This window comes from Neolamprologus brichardi, chromosome 12 (assembly GCF_056152115.1).
Source record: "Neolamprologus brichardi isolate AB-2024 chromosome 12, ASM5615211v1, whole genome shotgun sequence".
NCBI classification, from domain to species: domain Eukaryota; kingdom Metazoa; phylum Chordata; class Actinopteri; order Cichliformes; family Cichlidae; genus Neolamprologus; species Neolamprologus brichardi.
The window spans coordinates 26,225,109-26,252,316 of record NC_142115.1 but is presented as its reverse complement, the minus strand read 5'-3'; the positions used below and the strand labels follow the sequence as shown (position 1 = coordinate 26,252,316).

General features: G+C 40.6%; 1 protein-coding gene across 2 annotated transcripts in view; it reads left to right on the top strand.

The window, feature by feature from the left end:
- Positions 1–3,457: 3,457 nt before the first annotated feature.
- sh2b3 (SH2B adaptor protein 3) overlaps positions 3,458–27,208 on the top strand; it is a 63,969-nt gene continuing 40,218 nt past the window's right edge. The window contains exons 1-2 of one of the 2 annotated variants that reach the window (XM_006789877.2): positions 3,458–3,732; positions 22,273–23,406. In XM_006789877.2, coding sequence (XP_006789940.2) covers positions 22,300–23,406 — 1,107 coding nt within the window. In that variant the 5' untranslated portion in view covers positions 3,458–3,732; positions 22,273–22,299. Of the gene's footprint in view, positions 3,737–22,272; positions 23,407–27,208 lie in introns of both variants that reach the window. The other variant, XM_006789878.2, reaches the window with a different exon arrangement.

Genomic DNA, 27,208 nt, shown 5'->3' with positions numbered 1-27,208 from the left:
ATGCAGTCATACAGGATGACAATAAATTAAATGATATGCGTGTTTTCAGGCAGATTGTGCCTTGTTTCAATATTTGGTGGATATTCCTAAATAGGTTCATATTTGATTGTATCATGTTGAGCACAGTGCCAGTGAAAAGTGGCTGTATGTAATTTAGTTGGTGTGCACTGAGCTGTACAATTAAGAGACTGATTTAATGCTGTTTTATTCTTGTCTTGCGCCATATGCATGTCACGGGAAAATATCTGACAGCTGCAGTTTGCAAATGGAATTAGATGAGCACATTCAGTTACTGTATTTTTAATAAATTCTGCATTTAAACAGAGGATTTGCTAAATGCAGTCAGCTGTTTAAGATAAGATAAGATAAGATAAGATAAGATAAGATAAGATAAGATAAGATAAGATAAGATAAGATAAGATAAGATAAGATAAGACAAGATTACTCTTTATTGTCATTGCACAGTCATACATAGTACAATAGTACAATGAGAAGTCCAGGGAGGTAGCCAGTCAGGTCAGCTATTTGCATTGATCAGGGCTATTGCCCTGTTGTAAAAGCTGTCCTTCAGTCTGTTTGTCCGGGACCTCAGCAGCCTGAACCTCCTGCCAGACGGCAGCAGCTTAAACACCCGGTGTCCTGGGTGTGTACCGTCCCGTAGGATGCTGCGTGCCCTCTTGAGACAGTGAGTGCTGTACAGGTCCTTCAGGGAGGGAAGAGGATGTCCAATGATTTTTTGGGCCATATTAATGACCCTCTGGAGTGCCTTTCTGTGTGCTGTGGTGCAGCTGGAGAACCACACACCGATGCAATATGTCAGCACACTTTCAATGGAGCAGCGGTAGAAGACGGTCAGCAGCTCCTTCTTCAGGTCCATTTTTCTGAGGATTCTCAGAAAGTGGAGACGCTGTTGGGCCTTCTTTAAAACCGCAGATGTGTTAGAGCTCCATTGGAGGTCTGTGTCTATGTGCACACCCAGAAACTTGAAACTGGAGACCCTTTCCACGCACTACTTACTTACATACTTGCCACGTGTATAATTAATAATAACACGATCTAAGGTGACAATAAATATTCACTATAATGTGAACAGGGGCCATATTGCATGCAAAGTGAGGATATTGATAGCAAAAAGACAGTTGAAAACTAAAAGAAGACGTAATAGAATTTCAGTTGACTCAAATAAAAATGAAACCTTGACTCTGAAAACCAATAAAATCAAAGTAAAGCACTCTCATAAAACACGCTAACAATAAATAAATACATAAATCAAACAGGAAATGTCCCCAGTTTTCATCTGTGTAATTTCGGTCAAATTTGTCAACAAGCCTCACATTTCTTCATGATTTCATGTTAACTGCCACCACAATGTGACGTTTGTTTTGTAATAGCCTACTTACTAGAAACACCCAACATATTATAATAATTAAAAAGACGGAATCTGAAACTAATGAAAAATGAAGCAAAAGTGAACTTTGGAAACAAACTGAAAGGAAAATATAAACGAAAGTTCATTAGAAATACAAAACAGCAGGAAAAAGTAAGGTGTGGTTTATGTTGATTTCATGTATCACTGTTTCATCACAGAGGGTCCTGTTCTCATCTTGTACTAGAGAGCTTAAACAGCACTGTATGGGGTTTATTTGCAAGACTCCACAAAGATCGCCTGGTTATCTCTGCTCTTTGCCTGAATTTAAACATAAGACTTTAAATGTCAGCTCACAGGACATTGTTACCTTGGCTGTACCTTTTACCCACAGCAAACTATGGAAGAACTACATTTGAATACTTTCCTGCACACAGATGGAACAAGCTAAAAAAAACAAACTATGAAGTTATCTGATTCCATTGGAGCATTTTAAAATGTTATATTTGTGTATCTGCAACTACTCTTGTAGTTTTTTCTTTTTCCTTCTGTCTTCTCATTTACAACAAGTCCCTTTAGGGGTTGCTTTGGCAACCCCTAAAGGGACCTCTTGTTTTTTCAGGGACCTCTTGTTAGCTTTTTTCATTTCTGAGCGTGTATACTGTGTCATTGTGACTTTGTGCTCTTAAACTGTATGCCCTTTGTTGAAAAGAAGATCTCAATCTCAATGGCCATCTATTTGAATAAAACAATTTAATTCTACTCTTTCTTTTGGCTGCTTCCTTTAGGGGTCACCACAGTGGATGGTCTGCCTCCAGCTGACCCTATCCCTAGGATTCATTCCATCTGCACTGTTCTCCTTCACTACATCCATGAGCCTCCTCTGTAATCAACATCTTTTGTCCAGTATATCCAGTCTCTCTCTTCTACACAAGTCCAGACCATCTCACTAACTTTGTCCTAAAACCGCTCAAGCCGTCCCTCTGATGTACTCATTTCTAATTCCGTCTAACTTGGCCACTCCCAACAAACATCTTCCACTCTGCCCCCTCCAGCTCAGCCTCCTGTCTTTTTGTTTGTGCCACCGTCTCTAAACCATAGATCAGAGCAGGTCTCACCAACATCCTGTAAACCTTCCCTTTCACTCTTGCTGTAATTATCTATCTCAAATCACATCCGACACTCGTCTCTGGGCCTGCACTCTCTTCTTCACTTCTCTTGTGCACTGTCCGTTGCTTTCGATGGTTGACCCCAGGTATTTAAACTCATGCACCTTCACTACCTCTACTCCTTGCAGCTTTACAGTTCACACACGTATATTCTGTCTTGTTTGCACTGACTCTCCATTTGCCCTTTTGGTTGGACATTTCCCGTGTGCCTGCGTGGGCCTCCTCCTCTACTCCACCTTCCTTTCACAGTCCAAAGACATGCATTATAGACTTATTGGTCATTCTAATTTCACCATGTAAGGCAGAAAAGGTGACTTGTAAATGTACGGTTAAAAAATTGTTTTTACAGGGCAGTAAGACAAGAAAAGTACATTACATTTCACTTTGAATTTTTATTTTCATTTAAGTTTAGTTTCAGTTCCTTTCCTGTGTGGATCTGCTCATTTCAGTTTAGTTTTTATTGTTGGAAAATGTTCTGTTTCAGTTCAGTTTTTATTAGTTTCAGTGTTACTTTTGGTATTTACTTTTTAATTGGGGTGGCATTTGTCAGTCTATTACAATGCAAACACTTCTCATCATGTAGACATTGCAGTCTCAATGAACGTGAAAAAAGCAAACGCTAAAACTAAGCACATTACCTTGGTGGTTTTTATTCTAATGAGTTTTGTAAGCACACAGTTTGTTTGTCTTTATAAAAAAAAAACCCTATTTTTTAATTCTTATTTAATTTAAGTAAAATATTTTCCACGCAATATTTTACTTTTGTTTTAGTCTACTGTAATAACGGTGTTACAATTCGGATATTGCCCCCTTAAGATAGAAAGTCTTACTTTGAAAATACAAGTGCGGAAGTAAGTTTAATCGCGAAAGCTCACTGGACCGCCACACTTTTTTCTTTTTTTTTTTGACGGAAATGAGGGCTAACCATTTTTTTCCGCGTCAAGTTCGTGGCTGAAAGTTTTCTTCCTCTCTCTTTTTTCCCCCCTTTTGCGGAGGACCAGTCGCATGCAGTCACAATGAGGGAGAAAGCGAAGGACTTTTTATCGCACGGCTTCTCCTCCGGTGTCTACTTCACGTTGCTCTTCACTGACGTCGTTTAGACTTACTTTAATGCACAACACATTTCCGTTATGCGAAGTCCAACTTGTTGGTTAGTCGTCGTGCTGCGGTGGGTGCCCATCCGAGATAACGGAGAACGTGAGTATGTTGTGGCAGTAACTTTCACCCCCTCCCTCTCCCACACTCTCTTCTTAGCGTTGCTAAACTTTTCTTTCTTTCTTTCTTTCTTTCTTTATTAAATGTAGCCACTTTGCGACTAATCCCAAAATGTGCAGCAGCGATGTGAACATTTTTTTCTTCAAGGTCGGAAAAAAGAAATGTAAAAAATAAAAAAAAACGTGGCCGTGTATAGTTTAAAGGGTCTGCAGGAGTAGCTTCCCGAGTTGGTTGCATGCAGGCGGTGCTGGCGCAGATTTTCCTTTAATTTTTTCCCCTTTTGCCCCTAAAGTTTTTTTTCTTCTTTTAACTAGAAATTAACTTGGTCCTGTCAAACCACAGAACAGCTTCTTCTGTCTCAGCGAGCACAGCTGTCACAATATACACACATGAAAATGTGCAGTTGGCAAGTTTGTAACTAACTCGAGTGAATTTATGTCACTCAAAAAATAGTTTAAGGCTTTGGCGCAAATTTACTCAGCAGTGGTCGCCATGGTGATGACGCAATACTAAGCCCACTGTCCCTTGATTTTAGTGATTCGTGTAAGGTATTTAAATACAGAGACAGGCACTGATAAAGTGCGCTTTAAAAAATACAGTGTTAAAAACGTGCATCTGAAATTTAGTTTGCGCCTATTCATGACTGCTGGATGGAGATTAGAAACTAGTGGGGAGAAGCCACTTGGTTTGAGAGTCCAGTGCTGTGTGTGTGAGAGTGTGTGTGTGTGTGTGAGAGAGAGAGAGAGTAAATCAAAGTACTCATTTGTGTGTGTGTGTGTGTGTTGGAAGGAATTCAGGTCTATTTCTGGCTCATGGCTGTTTGTGTGTGTGTGTCTTTGTTTGTACCGATTCCAGCTTTTAGAGCTTTGAAATGAAGGTACTTTTGGGAAGGTGAAGGCGTGTTGGCCAACGTGCCTTTAGTTGTGATGGTTCAGTTTAAGGTGTGTGACTGTGGAGTGCTTTATGTGGCAACGTTGGTCTGTGTGTGTACTACAGGAGCATGATCCTTCAAAGTAAAAGCTTCACTAGCTGTGGTGGTTGCTGAAATCCTCTGACCAAAAAATGTGTAGTAAAGAGCAGATGGAAAACTACATTCTAAGATGCTTTTTGGAAAATATTGGGGTTATGGTGCAGATGAAAACAAAAAACACCAGAGGCTGCTAAACATGTTAATACCAATGTATTAACACTCAATTGGGGTTTGTTTTGTTGTGATATAACTTGGGGAGTACCACATCAAGGCTTAAATGCATTTTTTATTTAAAACATTTTCATGACCACCAGATATGTTTTGCCATCCTTAATCGCCATCAAATGGGTAAAATAGCATAAAGACATGCTGACTTCAGTAAAATTAGATGGCCCATTACATGCACCACTGTTTGGTAATTACAACATTATATTGGAGGTAATAATGAGCTGTCATTCACGTTAACATTTTCTTAGCATAATTCTGCCTCTTCTACATTTTTCGGTGGTTATGTTATTTTACTTTTGCCCGTGTGTGATCTGTGTGATCTTAACAGGTGCTGAAGCTTACCTGCAGGGTACATATTTACCTTGTGAGGTCTGCATACTTTGACGACTGAGTCATTTCGATGCAACAGTCACACCTTGAGCCACAGAGGCAAAAAATATGCCTCTTGGGTGGTAAAGTAACACGGTTTTGTATATAGTTTCTTTGGCTGATAATTTTAACTCTGTCGAGCCAACCTGACGGGGTTTATGCCAGACAGGCCTGCAAAGCCAGGAGAATATTTAACGGTGCATTGGGTTAAGGGAGCGCTATTCAGTCACCATAACTTGTGTGACTGTGTGGGATAAAGAGCGATGGTGAGCGATGTAGGTGCAGCCATGGCTACGTCTTCTGTGCAGAAATTAATGAATTAGAAAGGCAAAAGAGAGACAGCAAGGAGTTTAGTTCCTCCTTCCAGCATGAAGAGAATGTAATGTAGGCCATTACCAGCTGGAAAACAGTGAACCATATCAGACACAAACTAAAATGACTGAACTGATTGCATCAGAAGGTGAAACTGTATTCATGAAGTGAGTCATGAAATATTCCTTTTTTTGTAGTTTAACCACAACTTAACTCTTTTGTCTGTTGTGATAGTATCTTTTGTTTGAAAATACATCCTAAAAAATTCTTCAGTCTTGGTCGTCATTGTTATAAGCTGGTGAAAACCCTCCACAGACTAAAGCCTATCTGTAATCTTTTTACAGGTTTGCAGCACTTCCAGATTCCTGTTTGGCTTGTGTAGTCTCAAGCGAAACTGTTATTTCTCAGAAAAAAACCCTTTTACTTCCCCACAGATTTTCTTGATTTCTGATGCATGGATGCATTGGTTCTGTCTTCACTTCTCTTTTGCTCTTTGTGGTATGGCTAAAGTGGGGGTGTCACACTCATAGGCCACATGCAACCCAATTTGATCTCAAGTGGGCTATGCCCGTAAAACCGTATCAATGCAAAAGGAAGAAAGGGAAGAAAAACTGAATATACAATTACAAGTATATTCTAAAAATGTTTTTTAAAAAAAAAAGCTAAACAGAGACATGCCATTAAAAATGAGCTCAAGTTGAACATTATGCCTGACCTTTGGCATTCATGTAGTGCATTTGCTCTGCAATTTACTGATCAGATTGGAGCTATAGAAGGAACAAAACCTTCACATGTGGTGTTTTTGTAACTAAACAGCATTAGTGTTTTATTACTTTTATTAATCCGACAGCCTGGTTAGATCTCAAAATGCTTTTGGCTTTCTGTACATTTTCATTCCTGTGCGATCCAGGATTAGCAGTGCATTTTGTTTTCAGTTTTCACACTTTGCAAAGCCATGCAGTGGCTCCTGGTGGTGCATGTTTAACACCCGTGGACTAAAGAGGCGGTGTGGTGTACGCACGTAAGCATTCAAACATAAAAATAAATAATAAACCTGAATTCTGTGGCTCATCCTAGTGATACTGCCATAATTTTTTCACCACCAGAGTATCTTGGAGTCTCTCTAGAGAGGAGCATGACTCTTTTCAGCATGATTATAACAAGATTTTTTCCAACTTGATATGATTACTTGGTTGGGGATTTTATGCAATACAGCACATTAATATCCTGGAAGCTGTCTGAGACGTATTTCCTTGAAAGAAAGGAGTGCAGCTTCATCGTGATCATTTTTACTTTTTTTGTTTTTTGAACCAGTTGTGCATCCAGAAATAAGTGAGAGGAGTGAACTCTGAAGCTTTGGCTATCAGATGCGGATCAGACACTGTCATGGTTCGATGTCTTGAACTGAGATGTTATCAGAGTCAGCTTTTCCGCTTCCCCCAGGGGTTCTAAGAAATCCACTGATGAGACCACGAGAGAGGTCTGACCCACAGTGGCCCTATGGGGAAGAGGGAGGAGGCGGCAAAAGAGAGAGGAGAGCCATGGGAGATAATTTGGCAGGGAGCTGGGAGTTGACTGAGAAATAAAGAAGAAACAAATTAGGACCAAAAAAAGGGGAAGGAAAGAAGGCTATTTTCTGGTCATAACCCGGACATTATTGAGCTATTGGTGTGTGTTTATGTGATATGACTTGCACAGCTTTTGGCATCTGAAGCCTAAAATTTCAGCTTTAACTGTGGATTCTCACCACAGACACACACAAACATATACATATAAGGCATTCACTAGGGTTAAGTACTTGCCTGTGTGTGAACACGTTTGTGCAAGTGTTAGAGAGGGGATACGCATGCGTGCCTGTGTTTTTTCCAAAACAGCAATAATTAGAGAGTATGTGTGTGTGTGTGGGTGTCTGTGGGTGTGTGTTTTACTCCAATGCACCCTTGTTCTTGTTGGAAGAATGTTGATTATAGTCTTGATTTAGCTGCAGCAGCATAAGGATCTCACTTAAAAGCATGTGTGCGCTTGTAGGCTCAGCATTTGCTGGACATTGATGGATATGTGTGTGTGGGTGGTTGCACACAGTGAAGGTGTATGATGGGGTCAAGAGTTTGTTTTGTTTTCAAGTTGTCCAAAGAAACACTGCCCGTCATGACAAGTTTTTCCAGATTCCTTGGCTGCGTGGTGCAGAGCTGGAGTTGGTCGCTGCATTTAAACTGTGCTATTCTTTTGTTGTTGTTTCATTTTTTTACAAAAATGCTAAGTACTTCATGGTCGTAGCATTGCAAATGTGAGAATTTTCTGCCCTTGCATGTCAGACATAGCTGTGTTTTTCTATTTAGCAGAAATACGAGTCGTGTCTCAGCTGAAGTGAAAGTAGGATTGCATTTCTCATACAAAATGTCCAGTTTGCAGCAAGTCCCATCACAAGCACAGAATTTGCTATCAGTGCAGAAAAACAGGATTCTTGGGAAATGTCTTTGTGCCAGAAAGAGGCACTTTGTAAGGCCTAACACAGAAACTCTGTTGGCTCCTTATAAGCCCCGACGTAGAAAGGTTTAGACTCCTGAATTAGCCTTCCGGGAAGTCAGATGCCTGCAGATGATTCACTGCTGATCTGAGTGAATGATGGAGTCAATTATGTCTCAGCCAAATCCCGACAACAACTCAACACAGTGATAGAGTATTGCACCTCTTAAATATTGGCAAAGTGAATCAGAACAGTCATGTGACTCATTCATAAAGTGCTTGTGGATTTCAGACAGACATGCATCTGGAGTTTTGAGTCGTGAATGTTTGAATCGACTGAATTGTTTTGATTTGACTCAGTTTTAGTGGTGAGTAGCTGAGTCAAGGATTGTGTCATCAGCTTTTCCGAAACTAAACTTTTGTTCCCTTCCCTTCCAGTAAGAAGTTGAGCTCGAGCTTTTGGTGACAGTCGATGTTTTAAATTCAACAGTGAACTGATTTTTGTGTTTAACGGTAAAAAAAAAAAGCACTCTCATTTGTTCTTGGCCAACAATTTCTAAGCTAATTAGACCAAAATTTTAATATCTCTTGATAATGTGGGGATATTTTGTACCCAAAAGGTCAGAGGTAAAGTTTTGGCTCGGTTTTCAGACCTGTGTGAGTAGGGGCTCAGTTCTTCAGTGATCTGTTTGGATTGCAGGCAGCCATATTTGTTGTGAGTGAGTCTGGCCACTGGTCTTTGTAATTATTCATACATCTGTTTATTTATTGATTGGCAGTTTCAGTTCTCTATTGGAGCTGAGTGTCAAAAGTAATATCCATATGAATGTCAGCAGAACATTGCTTTGTAACAAGATGATCAACCCACCTGTCAGTGTTTTTTTGATATTGTGACTCATTTGTGTAGCTTTAGGGAAAATAATAATTAAATATTAAAAGTCAAGAGTGTATCATTTATCCTGTGATGACGCAGAAATGCAACAGATTTGTGACACATCAGTGGTGGATATTCTCTTGTTCTCTTCTATGTTTGCATTAGTCTGCATTACAGAGCTGGAGAAGTCAAGAGGGGATAAAAACAGTAGTCAAGACTTGTCTTTTGTACTGGTTACACTGTTTCTTGCTATACACTACATATGGGCAAATTGCTATTACTTAAGGGGGGGGGGGGGGGGGGGGGGGAGCTCAGGCCTCTGCATTCCGACAACAATAACACAATGCTGCTATTCTTAAGACACAGAAATAAAGTCCAGCCACTTTCTGCCTATTTCCTGTGGTGGGAACTGAGACAGGGAGGCAGGTTGGGAAAGTAGGAAAAGCAAAGGCTGGGTCTATGATGATAAGAAGGAATTCAGACTGTGTGCAGGAGTAATCCACGTTGAGCACTGGAAAACAAAACTTTTAGCTCAAATGAAACCGTTAATATGATGATATTATGTATCCTGACTAATACACATCCTTCCAGCTGTCCGACATCCTACCAATGACTAATACAAAACATCTTTACACAATCTGCAGTCTGTCATTATCCTGACCCTGGCATGTGAAGGAAATACTAAACTATAGGGCTCGTGTAGCAACAGGCAAAAGAAAAAAGAGAAAAGAGAGAGGCAAGTTATGACTTTGCTTTGATTGTGTGGATTTGACATGTGAGGAGGGAATGAAGTCAGCAGCAAATGACAGGCATCACAGACAGTACAGGCCCCAAAGCTGACAAAACACAACCCACAAGGAGGTCTGTGTTACAGGCAAAGACTTCATTACAATCAGGTCCGGTAAAGGTCTGATTTGGTGTAACAATTCTCAGAAACAGCGGTTTTAGATTACAGCTTTAGGTTTTGTTAGTTTTTTTCTTTAAAAAGAAGACTGATAAAAATTATTTTTGCCAGAGGTCTGATCATGTGATTTCTGATTGGGTCACAGATAAAAAACTAAACTCCTCATTTGTGACTAGTACGATTAAAGCAGGCTCCACACGGGCAGACGTTTGACTGATTTTGGTCTCGGTTTCACAACTGTTACACCCCCTGCTTTCACTCCACATCTAACGTGGAGATTTTTTTTCTTTTTTACAAAATATTTCCTTCTGATTCTCCTGGAGCATCAATGTGAAGTATTTTAGCTTTTGGAAGACTGAACAGTTTATTCTAGGCCCCATCACCATTTCTTGTGGCCTCTAGTAAGTACATTTAAACCACTTGAAAGCCACAGTGGGTATGTTATCTGTTCAGCACTGTAGTGGTATTTGAAAAATTCATATTGCGCTTGACATTATAAAGAGTATATCAGTACATCCGATGTACTGGCCAACACTGAAGCACATGGAGTTGGGTTTGCATTTAGTGCTCTTTAATCGTTCCTATTTTTTCAGCATTTTTGAGTCTTTATAAGGACATAAATTTAAAACACACAGATAAAGAAATCTTCAGGTCTGAAGAAACAACGTTTTCAGAATTTAAAGCCAAAATCAAATTTTTCAGCATAAATTGAAGCATCTGTCTGTTAAGATATAAAAGATGAGATATAAAAACTGCACCAATTTGATGATGATGATGATACAAAATAAAAGAAACAAGCACTGGCAATCCAGGATGTTTGACCTTATTTCTGATAATTCAATGAAGGAAACCTGAAAAAGTGCATTTTCGGGAAACTTGAAGGACTTCTATCACCATGTGGGATAGATGGCTGGTCAACATATTTTCTAATATAGGAATATTTTAACACTTTCAATCTTATGGCATGGCAAGTCCAGATTTGCAGATCTTTGTAGTGTGATTTCAGTCTCAGTTTCAGTATTGTTACACCCCTGCTCTTACTCTGTAGCTTCTTTGTGTGTAATGTGGCTACATCCGAATTGTTTTCCTTTTACATGTGTTAGACAAAAGGTTTCCTGCTCATTCTCACAGAGCAACAAGTTAGCGTTTGGAACAGGGATTACAGAGCCAAAGCTTATCCATGTCTTTGTGATATCCAGATTAAACCTTGTATAACAACACCACTGGTCTCTGGCTGTGCCTAGTGCCTCGTGTTATACCTTTGAATCAGCTGATGCTCTCCTCGGGCTATGGGAAGTTAAGCCCAAAGTTATCTCATGTTTCAGCGCTACTTCCTCCTTTACAATATGTTCTTCAATTATGTAAGCTGTGTGCGTCTCGCTTTCTGCTCTATGTATTATCAAAGCTCTTTCACATCTCACTTCACACAAACAGGAACAGTAAGCCTCAGCCAATCCCAACCCTGCGACTGTATGTCTTTTTCACGTCGGCCTCTGCTTTTATGCACCTGATCAATCGGCCTCAACGCAGCTCGTTGCGGGTAGCTGATGTCAGGCCGTGCCACTTTGGCGTGATGCAGAGCAGCTTGTTGCATTCAAGTATAAAACATGAAGTGAAAGGAATGGAAAAAAGGTCACATGGTGTCGGTTTGTGTTAACTGGTATGTTGCCTATCAGTACAGCAGGCAGTTGTACTTGTCAAAACAATATTGAATGGTGGCTGTATTAGAGCGAATTCCTGGACCCTTTTCTCTTGAAAACAGACTTGGATAGTAGTGGTATGTGGATTTTTATTCATGTTGGTTTTCTGTTTTTTTGTTTTTTATGGATGTTGTTGATCAAACTTGGTGGGACATTTATTAACTTTATGTACACTTACAGCCATGAAGCAGCCTCTTCACAGGCATGGCGATATTTTTTCTTAGTTTACCGACCAAACTAGAGAAGTTATGAAAGTATAAATTTGCTAGTTCGTATCGTAGACTGTACATAAAAGATCAGAATCAGAATACTTTATTGACCCCTAGGGGAAATTATTTTTCGTTACAGTGCTCCATTATAAACAAACATTAACAAAGACTGGATGGAGGCAGCCACTGAAGCAGTACCCATTAATTTCTTGATTCCTCGTTTTAAAGTATTTAGTTTAGGTTATTGGTCACTGCCAGTTTGTCTTGTCACTAACTTAACAGCTAACAGTAGAAAACTTGGCTAGTTGTATCTAAAATCTGATAGTACTAAAAAAAGATAGATGAAATTTTAAAATTGAACTTTCACACAGTGGTGCCCACATGTTCTAAAAAAAATTAACTTAATATGCTCAAAAAGGCACCAGCAGCACAGGTTGAGAGGATTTGAATGAAGACTAAATAGTAGACAGCTACTGGTTATAACGGTCTCTGTTGGTATACTTGTCAATCAAGGCAGTCAAAATCTAAATGGTTTTATTCATCCACTCTACAGTTATTAAGGAGAAATAAGCTATAGAGACCAAAGCAGTTTCTGTATCAGGCTGCTAACGTGATTGCTGCTGCTTAAAATGGGATTGTAATGACCCATTTATTCTCGCCGTTCTCACTCTCCCATCTATAGCAACAGTGTTAAAACATAGCAAAAATAAGTAATCATAATACTAAGATCACTAGTGACGACGTGTCTCAGTGGAGTGATGGCAAAAAAAACAATTAGCGATTTCACATCTTTTCAGTTTCATATTGTGACTCGGTTTATTTTTATCTCAGAAGCCGATAAAAGCTGACCCATTTCCTCCCATTAATATCATGTTGATAAGAGCTAAAATTACCAGCTGTTCTTCAGCAGGAACATTTTGTAGCTAATTTGGCTTTTTGTGTGCTCTCGTATATCTGACCAAATGATCATGTCACAAGCTTTCGGTGGTGAATTATGATCTGACTTACAGTTTTTCTCTCAACAGTTTTAGCTTAGCTGATGTGATCATATGATTTTTTTTGTGCATGTGGATAAAAAAAACCCCTGCAACTCTAAGCTGAAGGTCCGGTGCATAAATCTGCACCTCCAAGGTGCATCGTGCAGGCTATGATGAACCTTAGCTGTGTCACAAATGATCTCGGTTTTGCTTTGTTCTTGTGGAGAGAGGATGCTTGAATTGTACTTAATTATATATTTATTTAATGACACTGTCTGCTGCATTTCTCTGAAAAGAAGATCATATGCCAAATTAGCATCAGCCACTTTCGCATATCATCCACCCTCTTAGTCTAAGTTAGAAATACCCTATAGCTGAAATCACAACTTAGCTGTTGTTTTTAAACTTCTTTAAAACTTGTAGGATTGTGCAGGAGTTTGTAATGGCTGAGAAGTAAATGCTCATTAACACAGAGTTTAGTGGGATGCTTTTTATACATCATATATTTCATACTCTTTAGGTTATCTGAGGAGCTGTTTTGGGGAATTATAATTATTAAAAAATTAAAAAATTATTAAAAAAAACCCGATGGCACCGTGTCCGTGCCATCGGGTGAGAAAGGCAACATTTCGCTGATTCTGATCTGTCGGCGGACCGCGCTTTGTGTTTACGTCTTTGTGAAGAATCCGTGTACCTGCTCTCATTTACTGTTTTAGCTGTTTGGTGGTTGTGATTTTGTGAGGTTTAACCTGAGATTCTGGTGTTTCGGGCAAAATAAATTTATATTAAAAAATTGATTCAGGATTTTAATGAATCGATATCACGTTATCCAAGCTAGAATCGATTTTAATCGATAAATCGATAATCAAAACTCACCCCTAATTCCAAAGACTGGTGTTGCTAATAGCGGCAAAAACAGGATCAATAACAAAGCAGAATTCAGTCGATGGCAGTCTGCAATCTACTGACATCTAGTGGTGGGATTTTACACACTGTACCTTTAAATTTAACATATTAGGTCATTATTAAATAATCAGTGTGGTGTATGTATCAGAGTAGATAAATCGAACATTTATAAAATAATTTAGAGGTTATTCTTAAATATGCGATTTAGCCTTAAAATACGAAAGCAGAAAAGTTCCCAGAACCACAAGTTTTTTTTTCACTTGCAGCTTTCACCACAAATGTGTATTCATCATACTCACAGTTAAATATTTTAAGTAACAGCACTTGTACTTGATATTCTATTTCTCTCCCCACGTAAGGCAGCACGTTGGTGTGCATGTGTGTGTACATGCACGGTGTCTTTCACGGTGCACTGTTTGCTGCTTGCCAGGGCAGGGCTTCCTGTTGCTGTGATTGCTGCCCAGGCAGAGCAGAGCAGTGATCCTTTGGTCTCCTTTCCTCTTGTGCTCTGCCACCTGGACCTTCATCCACAAACCTGGCGCCGTCTCCTCTCCTCTCAGCTTTCTCCTGCTTGTTATTCTCACTTCCTGCCTGGTCTCTCATTATCCGCCCATCTGTCTTTCTCTCTGTCCTTGTGACTGTTGTTCCTCCTCCTCTTCCTTTTCTCACTGCTTTATTGCCTTCTCCCCCCTCTTACAATCCCTTACTGTGCCCCTGCTTTATAAGTTTATCCGTATCTCTGTGATTCATTCAATGATTCAGGGAGTGAAAATTCAGAGGTAATAAAATCTGGTTTTGACCAGAGTTCCTTGGACATAACATGATGCTGTGTTATTTTTTTTTTTGGCTTTAGGTTTTTGTGTGTGTGATTTATATAAATTTTCCACTGCAGTTTTTACAGGAAACGCCGAGTGTTTGATGTCTCTGTGAGCCTCTATGCCATGCATATTAATTGAGTCATAAGCAATAGATTGGATCCGGCTGATCTCGGTAATAAGGCTCGGGCTATATAAAGGTCGGACGGATGTGGTTTGCTGTAAATTGCATTTTACTTAATGAGCGTGACAGTTAGGACTGCATCCTATTTTTTGCAATAATGTACAACTAATCAGCACATAGAGGTGTACATGTACACACATTCCCAGACCAGTTGCTCACACATCTGTATGTTTGTGTGTTTTAGAGCAAGAGCAAACAGTTTAGCTCATCGCCCAACAATCTGATATCTATTCATGTTTAAGTGTGTCTGAAAAAACATGGAGGTAGTGTCTGTGATGTCATGTCTGGAGGGTCTGGCGGGAGTGCAGTGTTGGAGCTGATGTGTAGCAGTCAAGTAGTAACTAATGTTTATTGCGCCTGCGGTTGCATCTTCTTCCTGTCTTTGTGCAAAAAGGAGTTCAATTCCACTTCTGCTGTCATTAGTTTCTCATATTTATCTTTTTATTCTTATAGTTTACAATTTCTTCACAGCTTACTCTTTAGGGAAAGTTCGCTTGATTTCCACTGTGAATTCAGTGAATTTGGAAATTTTTGTAAACATTTTTTATTTTAAAATGATTTGCTGATTAGTAGAGCTGTAATCATAGAGTTGGCTAGTTGATTATTTAGGCGATATTGTTTACATGACTATAGGTTTTGACAAGCCCCGGCCACACATGCCTAATGACTGGTGATCCCCTGAAAACCACAGGTCACTCTGGAAAATGTGTATTCCTCAGTTGAATGGCAAGTGATTGCTGGTGATTGCTGCCTGTGTGGTACTGCGCTGAAAACCTGCTTGAAACCAAGCTGCTTGCCAGAAGATTGTTGTGGGTGTCCATAGTTTGCATGGAAGATGCTGACTTGTTTGCGAACATGTTTGCCAAGTGATGTTAAAACTGTGAGGAGTGTGGTGTAAATTGAGAACAAGACCGGTTGCCTTCAAAATCAAACTTGGATCAAGTTGGCATCTTCCATGCAAACTATGGGCGACTGTTGAAATCTGCAGCCAAAACTATCACATTGAGGTTGGTATAGCATCCTCTTTGTGACCAGTTTCACCTAGAAACAGCCACCTGTTGGGGAATACATATATTTATTTTAGTGACTGGAGGTTGCTGACCCCTTACTTTCATAAGGAGAAAAGTGCAACACCAATAGCCTTCCTGGACCAGTTTAATGGTAGTTTAGTAGCTGGAAAAGAAGACTACATTATGAAAAATGGTATGCTTTGAAACATCCAAATGTAATCTCCATAAATCTGCAAAGTCTCGTCTATTTTTCCTGAGTCTGGCGTGCTTTTTCCAGTTGTTTACAGTGGCAAAAACAGCTGTAGCAACGTAACAAGGTGCTAGTCATCTTTTCCACGCTGTGCACCTCTTCCTAGCTTAACCAGCTGTCCAGTAACAGTGGAAAGACGGTCGAGCAACACACTGACCGAATGTCACAACAAGTGTGGAACAGCAATGAAGGACAAGTTAATGCTGCTGCTCTCTGAGTATTTATGCCTGCACCTGTTCAGCAACCAAAGTGTCAGAGCTGCTGAGGCTGTGCCTCTTTGGTACTATGAAGGACTCTGAGCTGAGTATTGTCAGGGGTGCTGAGTACTTTTAGCATGAAAAAACCCAACAACTCCGAGATGTACAGAATCTGCCGAAATTAAATTGATACTGTTTCATTGGCATATAGTCATCTTGTCGGTGTTAGGATCTTCCAATACTGTCATTTTTCAGTATGCAAGGTCTGATAATTTCACATTGGCAAACCTGAGTTAAACCACTTAAAACTCAAAGGCATTAAGTAAAATTTAAGAACATAAATTAGATAATTATACTATTTGATGTTTACCAACATCAAATGTTTTGCATTGTCACCCGTGACTCGGGTGACAAAACATTTCAGCTTCGGTTGGCAGCGGGACTCAAAAATTCTCCCTTATACGGACTCACAGGAGCCTCGAGATCAGTTTATTGGTTAAGTAAACTTGTTTTTAAAACCCTTTAAAATCTTATTTTACGAGGTAGTTTAGCACTTGTCAGACTTGTAACATTTTCCCACCCAGTCTGCATTTCGGTTATGCATCCAGCATCTAGTGGCCATTAGAGGTGCTGCAGCACTCTCAAACCAGACCCCTACCTCCTAATTTGAATGCATGACCTGAAAACTCAGGTCACTTCAACACTTTCATGGATGTGTGTGTCCGTTGCATTAAACGAGCTGTTCCCTAATGGGGACAACAGGGTAACTCAGTGGTGTGTGAGAGCTGATACCAGGCCTGTGAGATATAAATAGCAGTCTACATCCACCAGCAGCATAGATTATTATCTATGAGTTGTAGTGTTATATAAGCCGCGGTCTTGGGAGATTTTATTTTCTTGGTTTTGCTCCAAAAAAAGCTTTTTCTTTTCTTTTTGAGACGAGCCATGTGGTGTTAATGTTTGTGCAAACAAAAAAATATTGAGCAAAAGATCATGTTGTCTCTGTTCCCTGCAGACCACATCCAGGACGCTGTTTACTGTAAATCATACTGCTAGCACTTCCATTTAGTGGGAATAAAATGCCGCAATATAACACATGAATTTCCCCAGTAAGTCCTGAGTCATGAGGTTACTCACGCTAACAAGATCGATTCATGTCTGTGTTTCACACATCCTGTTTCCTTCCGTCTTGATTAAAATCAGACTCTTTTATGTCCACTTCTGGAGCGTGTACATCATGAGTAGTAGGGATAGATGAGAGCTGTGTGACTCATTGTGGTGTCTTGCAACCTGACCTGGTGTGGGGTTAACTTTATAGGACAAGGTCAGGATACAGTTTTTATATTCACTGACCAACTACAAGCTAATTTAGATAATAGATAATTACTGCCTAAGTTATTGTGGAGGTGATTCAAGATGGCTGCTGAGTGGTTAGGCTTGCTTCTACAAGGACTTTGCCTCATGTCACATGCTCAGAAAAGATTGTTTTATATTTGTCTAAATGTCAGCAAGTGTGACTAGCTGCTGCGTTTTGACACTTGTTTGACATTTTGCCATTTGTCCATTAAAGACTTGTGTGGTATGCGTCACTACCTGTTTGCTCTTTTAAACAGCAGTGGTTGACTTGCTGCATCAGTAGTTTCACAGTAGCATTTGTTTGGTTAGATCATTTTTCTCTTTTTTTCTTCTTGCCCAAAAAATCTGACGTTGATCTCGACACAGTGCAGCAGTTCCTCAGGTTGTTTTGTGGTGTCGATGGGGGAGAAAAAAGCGGTGCCAAATTTCTGTAAAGCCCACGAGAGAGACGAAGAAAGCAATCAGTGTGCCATTGCGAGCATGCGTGTGCTTCGCAGAAGAAGAATGCGGGCATTGTAGGGGAGGAGAAGGAGCTTGAGGGAGTGATGAGTAAGGTGAGGAAGGAAAAAAGGCAGGAGTGCACAAATGTTTTCCAGTTGCAATTTCGGGTGTTTGGATTGGCTTTTTTTTCTGCCGTCTCCTGCCGAATGTTTTCTAGGAAAGCAATAATACAATAACAAAACACTGAGCTGAGGTTAGAGGTCCCGGATAAGAACAGAGAAAGGAGAGACAAACACTGTGTTAGCCTTTTTGTTTCCCCTCACAGTTTGAATATGGCTCTTCGTCAAGGTAAAAAGTCAAGGAAGTTTGAGTCCAAACACATCTGGAGATCCTCAGAGGACAGAGAGGATGAAAAGAAAGGGAAAACCCTGGGAACGGAGGCGGCCAAGAACCCAATGGATACGGCGAGAGGAAGTGTGTGTCTGTGTTTTTGTGTGCATGTGTGTGTGTATGTTCTCTAGGCAGTGCTGAGTCATCGCTGGGCTGGCCAGGCAGATAGAACCAAGCTTCTGGGAGGCCAGCTGAAGGGGCAAAGTGAGGCATGCACTGAGCATGCTCTGAAAAAGTACAGGAAGGGAATTAGTTGTTGTGACAGGACACATCCAGGAACTTTAGTGACGCAATATTTCACGATGCCAACTTTTCACTGCCTCATTGACGTACGTGTCCCCTTGATATGTTTGATGGTGCTAATGAAAAAACGGCATGCTTATTTTAAGATGTGACCTCACGACTTTTACAAGTCTTCATCTCAGAAGGTTGTCGCTCAGGACACGGAGAGAAATTAGATAACAAGACGCATTGCTCCATGTTTTGGCCCGACCACAGCACGACCCCCCATCCCCCCACCCCCTGTTTCTTGTGGTTGTCTGTGATCTGTTGGACCACAGTCTGTGACAACCCCCCCCACCAGACACAGAGACACAACAGCCCACACGCACCCATATGCAAAAGCACTCTCACACTTCCTGTATGCCGATTAGACTCTTCTCTGCAGCACTGGAGGAAGATGGTATGTACTGTAGGCACATGTTGAAGTTAGAAGGTTAAACTCCTGTTAATGATACTGCAGTTTACGTCTTATAGTCTAACTGTTCAGCTGTTGCTCAACACTTTATTATGGAAAGACATGCAAGGCAGAAAAAGAAGCAGCTTATATATAATGCATGTTGACATCTTTGCTAAAAGCACCTTGAGGTGTTGCTTTTGGTTTGTGTTATGGTGAATATTCTACCTGTGTTCACCGCTTTACTGTGCAACACATAAGAAGAAATCTGACTAGTTGTTGTATCCTAGTTACAGTCTGTTAGTTACACCATGTGTCTGCAGTGTTTACACATGCAAAGTGGCAGTTTTAAGATGAAGCTTAAATTCACCTCTGTATGTATGTCTGTGTATGTGACTGTATTTCTTCCAGTGGTGGGTTTGAGTGTCTTATATCCAAGCACAAACTTCCAGTTATAAAATTAAGCCAATGTAGAAGTGCCAAGAACTGCAGATGGCAACTAATGGCTATTTGAAGGAGGTGCCAAAAGTGAATCAGTCGCCATAGACTCTCGTGGTAAAATGCCCACATTTAGTTAGTGCAGAAATGAAACATTTTGACAGTTTAGCACAAACATCAGTTATGGTCTCTACAGATGTTTTTCCTCCTTCAGAAGTTTCTTTTTTCCTGTTTCCTGGCTAAATCGTATTAAGACTTAAAGTTCGGCATCATTGTGGGCGTCTTCTGTCCATTCGATGGAGTCAGGAAACATTCCGTTTTAGTTAACACCTCACTAAGTAAGCTTGCACCAGCACCAGGTGATAATGCCACAGCCCTGCCTTCTTGTTCCAATATGGCCACGTCTGGATCGAAACAAAAACTTAAGATGAACACGCACAAAGTACCAAAATGGGTGCTCCAAAAGTCCACACAGCTGATATCACAGTAGCTACATCCTTTTTTTTTTTTTCTTTTTTTTTTTTTAAATATCCTATCTATGGCTCTTCCTGTCTGCTTCAGAATTTAATATGTCAGCGTTTTAGGACTTTATCTAAATGTTCAGTCATATTTGTCTTCTGTCATTTCCAGAAGACCCAATTCTGCTTCTTTATTCTACCAAAAATGGGACTCTTTCATTGCCATCATTGGCTGTCTCTAAACGTCACTTGAATCTTGCTATATCTGAACAGAAGTCGTGTCCAGTTATTCCAGCTACCATTTTGGGGTCTCTCAAAACTAGGATAAAACCCAGTCATGCCTGGGCTACTCATTTCCAAGTCAACACACTTTTATGTCATCCTTATGCTACATGCCCAAAAGTGTGTTCTCCCTGATCCCCTATGCCTATTTGTTTAGTATACTCAAGGTCAAAAAAGGATAAACACACACACACACACACACACACACACACAGAGCAAATGGGCGTTTAAAAAGAAAGAAAAGAGAAGGCCTTGTTGAATACTTAGGAATACATCCTTCCTTTATTCTGATGAACTGTGTGGTTAAAGCTGTTAACCACACAGTTCTTTTAAATTACAACAGTACTAGTTTTTTAACGGTGGTGGACAGGTTGAAACACGTGTGCACTGTACAGAGAAGCTGCGTGTTAACTTCTTCGTGCACCGAATGATGCAGTACCTACAGTTGATAATGTATTTGTGGGCCCTGATGAGTAAAATGGTAGACGGCTTTTGATAGTTTCAATTTACTGATTATTATAAGAAAAGCCACAAGTTTAAACAGAGAAAGCTTTGTGGGATTAGACTAATCAGCAAACACTGAAGCACTGTGCATTAACAGAAGCAAGGAAGTGAAACAGTGCACGCAAAAAAAGTAGCAGAGCCCTACTGTAGGAGGCCAAACCTTCCAAGGCAACCTGAACACATCAAGTTCAGTGCAGTATATTACCACATGTCACATCTTTACTGTCTCACTCATAAAATGAGGTTGCGTGTGTGAATGTTTAAGGTTGGATGATTAATCAGTTTAAAATTTTAAGATTTTGCCACATCCATTAAGTCCAAACGCAGTTGGTGTTTACTTCAGTTTGAGCAAAGATTATGAAAAGCGCGGCTTTGGTCAACAAGAGCTGTCCAACAGAAGCTAAAAACTCTTAAAATCTTTCAGGAAGTTTATTAGATGTTGTCTGCAGCTGTTTTTCTCTCCATATCTTTGAGAGTCTCTCACCAAACCTGGTTTCGGTAGCATATGACTGAAATGCCCTTTGGTTGACTGCTACGACTTTCTGTCTATTAAGTCAGCTTCTGCCTGGGCCCCTTGTTGCCCCCCCCCCCCCCCCCCCCCCCCCCCACCCACACCTGCAGATGTTGTGGTGGAGGCTAGCCGGCAGAAGTGGTTACCCTTGCGAGACAGGTTATAGGGTCAAAAATGCTCATTAATATGGGCCTCGCTCTCTACCGGATGAGCCTGTCCCCCTCCACCAACGCCACTGATTTATTTATTTTTCATGTTAATTGTACTTAAAGAAATCCCCTTTAAGTATAATAAATAAATAAATAAACACTTTTGTTTTCACTACACTTATGATGTTTGTTAAGTTAATGAATAATCATGTTGTTTGTGTATCGTGTTTTAAAACATGAGTGATACACTGGGGGGAAAAAACGGAAGGACCATTAAAATAGGTCACGTGTAAGTACACAAACACACGGATGAAAATACAGGCAGCGTGGCTGATTGAGAGATTTTCTAACTGTACTTCCTCAGTCAGGGCCTCATTCACCTTCTGTCTGACTGACTAATTACTGTTTCCATTCATAAAATACTTGAGTTGCCATCATCCATATCAGTAGAGGTTAGAACACAGTTTCTCCTTTCTCTCTGCTCGCCTCTGCTGTAGGAAACAATTTCCTGAAATTTACTTAAAATGTGTACACTCGCTGCGTTTTCTCCCATTAACTGAATGGTAACCGATTGTCCTTTGAGTGAACCGTGGCCCTGTGTTGAGATACTCTAGGATACTCTGGTTGATTGCCAGAGATTTTTTGCAGGCCCATGTAATCCAATTTGTGCGGTTACAGATCAAGCGCAGATGAAATCAGAGTTTTGAATGTTCTTTCTTAGTGTTTGAACTGTTTTTAAACTTTGAAGCAATTCAAAATGTGCTGTAACTGTTGTGCCATTTCCCATGTTTAGTGCTGCATGTCTTGCACAACCCTCCACATTATCCTGATCTAATTGCATTCCTATATATTGCTCTTGTTATTTGCTCCTCTGGCTTTTTTTGTTCTTTTCTTCCATGCTTCATCCATTCATTTGTCTTACCCGCCTTCTTTTTCTGTTCTGCAGTGATTCTCATCCACTCTGGTTACTGCAATGAATGGTAACACTATCCATCCAGCCAACACCACAACAGCAGCAGGCCAAGGTGTGGCAGTTGCCCAAAAAGGCTGGACGGAATTCTGCGAGCTGCATGCCATCGCTGCAGCCCAGGAGCTGGCCCGGCACTACCGGAGTTTTGCAAGAGAGCGACCACACCATGACGTGCTTCCACCAGAGACCTTTTCAAAGCAATTTACTGACCTCTTCCAGCAACACTTCTGCTGCGAGGTCGACAAAGACGGCACGCCACTGGGTCAGAACACAAGCTCTGCTGCCTCCGGTAGCGCTCCCTCATCGTCTCCAGTGGTCCTTCGTCCTCAGCCTGTAATCACTCGAGTGCGGACTTTGCCTCGGGTGCAGGACTATCGGGAGACTGGCAGACCAAATGGAGGAGCTGCTCCACTGACTGCGTCACCGAAAGTGGAGCCGGTGGTGTTGAGCCGGGAGCAGGAGCTGCCACTGAGATGCGCTGCGGGAAACTCCTTTTCAGGATCTCGCACAATTGGCAGCGGGACACTGGTGATTCATAGCCATAGCAATGAGGAGATCTCTGGCACAGATCATCGCCAGGTATCTGAACGGTACTCTTCTGACTCTTTAACCTCGAACCCTGAAAACTCAGAAGTCACACATTTCTCTTTCAGCCAAATCCGGAAGTCTGTAAATAAGCTTTTAAAGAAATCACCCCAAGCCAGTCCGCGCTCATCCCGGGACCTTACTCCTAGGAACCCCACCACCACCAACAGTAATCTTCCAAATAATGGTGACAGAGTGGGTGCAATTTCCTCCATCAGCGAAGAGGTGTCATCCTCTTCTTCCCACTCCTCCGAAGCCACACCCACAGCTGCTTCACACCGTCCTGGAATGAAGGAGCTGATCATGGCTCCTTTCAATAGGTTTCGTAGTAAAAGGCAGCGGCGATCCGAGGCGAGCGGCTGCTGTAAAGAGGGCCAGTTGAGGTACTTTCTGGTGGACGAAACTGTTTCAGACTCACAGCCCCGCTGGCAGCGTTGCCACCTGCTGGTCAGGAGGATCAGAGACATTCAAGGAGGAAGAGGAGCAGGGGAAAGTTACCAGTTGGAGCTCTATGATCCTCCAAAGGTAAAAACACAAGCTTTTGCACACTTTATATTCATCGTACACGCGATTCACTAAACTCTAACAGCTCAGCTGTGGTTTCACATGATAATATGTGGGCATTTCTTTGAAAACAGTTTACAGCAGGTGAAAAGTATTCATTTTTATTTTTAAATAGCTTTCTGTACAAAATTTGACTCCTGGGATTTCTATCTGAAACAGCTTCATGATTTTTGCTTACAAAGAGAGAGATAGAGAAAGATTTGTCTTGACATCCTTATCAGTGGACTGGTGTTTCATGTAGGTTTAGGTGATCTCACAATCGTTTACCGTGGTCTTTCTTTATCTGCCACATTATCTGCAGAGAAATCATACAGATTAAATCATTAATGCTGCTATGTGTAAGTATTTTATTTTGAAAGCTCCACTGCTGCTAACCAGCTAGCCCCGACCTAGCCCATCTCACATGTACACAACTACTCATGTGATCACGAGTTAAACTAAATATGTAAAAGAAGTATCATTTATATCATGAATTGTAAAGCCCTTGTATGCTCTTCTGGCCTGATTGCTCGCCTCTAGTTGCATGCATGAAGTGTAAGAATGGTACCGATGGCACTATTCTCAATTTATTTTAGTTTATTTAGTCAGGCTAGTATGAATATCTTTATCTGCCTTTATTATAATTTGGAAATGACAAAAGAGTATGAGTTGTTAGTAAAATAATTATTTAGTTGCGCACTTTTTATAGTTTTCTTTTGGTCTCTATTGGACATAAAAGTCATCAAAGCGTGTGAGGAGTGTTTAAGTCAAGAGGTTACAGAAATACTGTTTAGCTTGTCAGGCAACTAAATATATAAAATTATGCCATGATGTTGCAAATTAAAGGAGATTGCAAATCATTTACTTTATTTTTCAGCACACCAGACTAGAGGTTTTTTTTGCCTGAAAAGTCACGGTGTAACCCCTCCTGTCACCTCATATCCTCCTATATTCAAACAAATAGAATTTAGCTATGCTAGTCTGCAGCTTTTGTTAACTGTGTATGGAAAGAGACTAGTCATGCACTACAAGTGCATCCTCAGTACTTTATAGATATGAGGGAGAAAGAAAGTAAACAAAATATTGTATTTTCAGAAATGTTGAAGAAGTCAATTCAAAATATTGTCTACTGATCTACACACATCACGATTTATCTTCTTGATGCTTAGTTTGATTGCAACAAGCAGATGTTCATGAAAACCACTGATCGTTTTCTGTTGCTGCTGTTCTCAGTACAGGAGAGCTTTGCCGAGTTTCACTGGATTGTGTCTGCCGCTTTTGCAGATGTGCATGTGTTGTTTTTTTGTTTTGTTTTTTTAAAATAACCTCTTCTCAGAACTGCTCACACTGAGACATGTTACAACTGACAGGTTCGTCATCTTGTGTTTCATATCTATGCATGGTAGGTCACTAGATCTGTTTGTGTCAATAGGATGGAAACCCACATTTGCCTTTAAAGGGCTGGGTAAAGTTTGCCAAGCAGTGTCACATACTCTTAAGTTAACGCACACACAAAAACAAGCGCACACACATTAAGGCACAAAGTCATTTCCTGTTTCCAGCTGTTTAGTTGCAGGGGTTTCCCCCCCTCCTTCAAATCATCTCTTTTCTCTGCCTGTGTTTGTTTTTGTTTGCATAAATGGTATTTTTACTGCCTCTAAGAAGCTCCTTTTAGTGAATAGTTTGCCACATGACAAAACAAGACGAAAACTGTGATGACATTTAGCTTTGCCTCAAAAAAAAACGTCTTGTCTTACTGGCGGTTTGCATTTCACCTTTGCTTCTGGTGATTCGGTGGCATCTAGAGGGAGTGTTTTGATGATAAACACAAAGCTTTTTGTTAACCAAACTGAAAACACAAACTGAAAAGATATTAGTCATATACTCACAGCTTAGTTTAAAGGAGAGCATGAGCTTCAGGTTCACTCATGCTTTCCATGCACAATAGGGTCATCACAGTTCATAGATGATTTGTTTCACACTGGTACCCTTTAAAGATTAGCCTAACTGGTTTACCCTTTAACCTAGTTAAAGAAGTGGAAATTAAGTTGCTAGTCATATGAGATAGATTTAATCAGTCCGTACTTCATTGACTATTGTTACTCATCCCTTTATTAATATACAAACATATACAGGGCATTTCTATAGCTCAGAAATATAGCTCAGTATTTTCTCGCTGTGACATTTTCACTCGATTACATCAACGAATCTGCAACATTCATGTCTTCTTTTAATCCTTGGTGAGTAGATACACCTCCCACACTGTTTCCTGTTTGCTTGGGGTTTTCTGCAGCCAGTCACAACTTTTCTCCTTACACGAAGCAACCATGACATTAAAACCGACGATCTAACATTAGTTAACTTACCCAAATGCCAGTAAAACAGCTCTGACCCTGTCAGGGCTGTGCAATGACCTGATACCTGCAGGGTTGGGTCTCAGTGGATCGAGCTTGTTCACAATAATCCCACAGATGGTTGGTCAGATTGGAGTCTGGGGTCTGAACAGTTTTGGTTTGAATATAGTAGAGATTTTTAGTAAATAATTAAAAATAATGCTTATATAGCTTCAAAAATTATTTTCGTTTTATCAAAGTACAGTTCAGATTAACTGTTTATGACATCACTAACCGAACTGTAGCTGCAGCAAGTGGCAAGTAGATGTAAACAAGCAAGGTGGAAACTTAGATGGATAACAACCCTCAAACCAGCAGTACTTTGAACTGTATGCGATCCATATGTTGGCTGTAACAGAGTAAACTGGCATATAACCACTGAAGAGGAGTAGTAGCCCTGTTCAGCACATGCATGGTCATGTTAACCTGCAAGTAAAGAAAGAAGAAGGCTGCTGCTGCTAGCACTGCAAACATTAGTGCCTCACATAGCAAACTAATCTGATAATGTGCGTGAAAGTGACACATGTCAACAAGCTTTCTGACTTTTGGATTAGTCAACTATTATTATTTATTATTAGTAGTATTTCTTCCCATTTAATCAACCAGTAAATAAGTTGCCAGGATTATCCCTTCTGTATTGTACAGTGTATTTCCAGGGGGGTTGGTCTACCACGATGTGTAGGTGGGTGGTGATGGATGATAGGACTCAATGTAAAATGATTAGTTTTATTCACTAAAGTTGTCAGTGGTTTAAATGCAGTGCCTGACTGGTGTATTACTTCTTAATTAGCACTTGTTAATGCCAAGTGGCAATTGTAACTTGGAAACATGACATCAGTTGTTGCTGTAAGCTCTTCGCAGCACAGCAGGATGTATTTCTTTCTTTCTTTTTCTCTTTCTCTTTTTCTCTCTCTCTCTCCCCACATGCTTAGCTCCCCCCACAAGGCCTCATGGCATTAAACCCTGCAATATTTCCAGATGGGGCCAGCTGTGAGGCTGCATGTAGTTGCACACTTAGCCCCTAAACCAGTGATCAGAGCAGGTCGAATGCTGTCCTGGGCCCTGCCATCTATAAGGTCATTGTAAGCAGAGTTTAGTCTCTTTAGGGTGTGTGCAAGTGTGCATTCAGACACAAATAAAGGTCCATGAGAGAGACATTGCATGCATGTGCATGTGTCTGAGGGCGTATGTGTGTCTGTGGAGTTTTATATTTAGCAGCCCTCGAGTCCTCAGCCTCTTACAGCCCTAACCATGTGTGTGAGGTAATTCAGTTGATTTCAGAGCCAAAGTTGTGCATGTGTGCACGTGTTTGCGTGTTTATTTAGAATGGGAAGACATTGGCAGGATTTGCCTGGCTGTTTGCAATTTTGCTTTAATGCACTGGTGCTCTG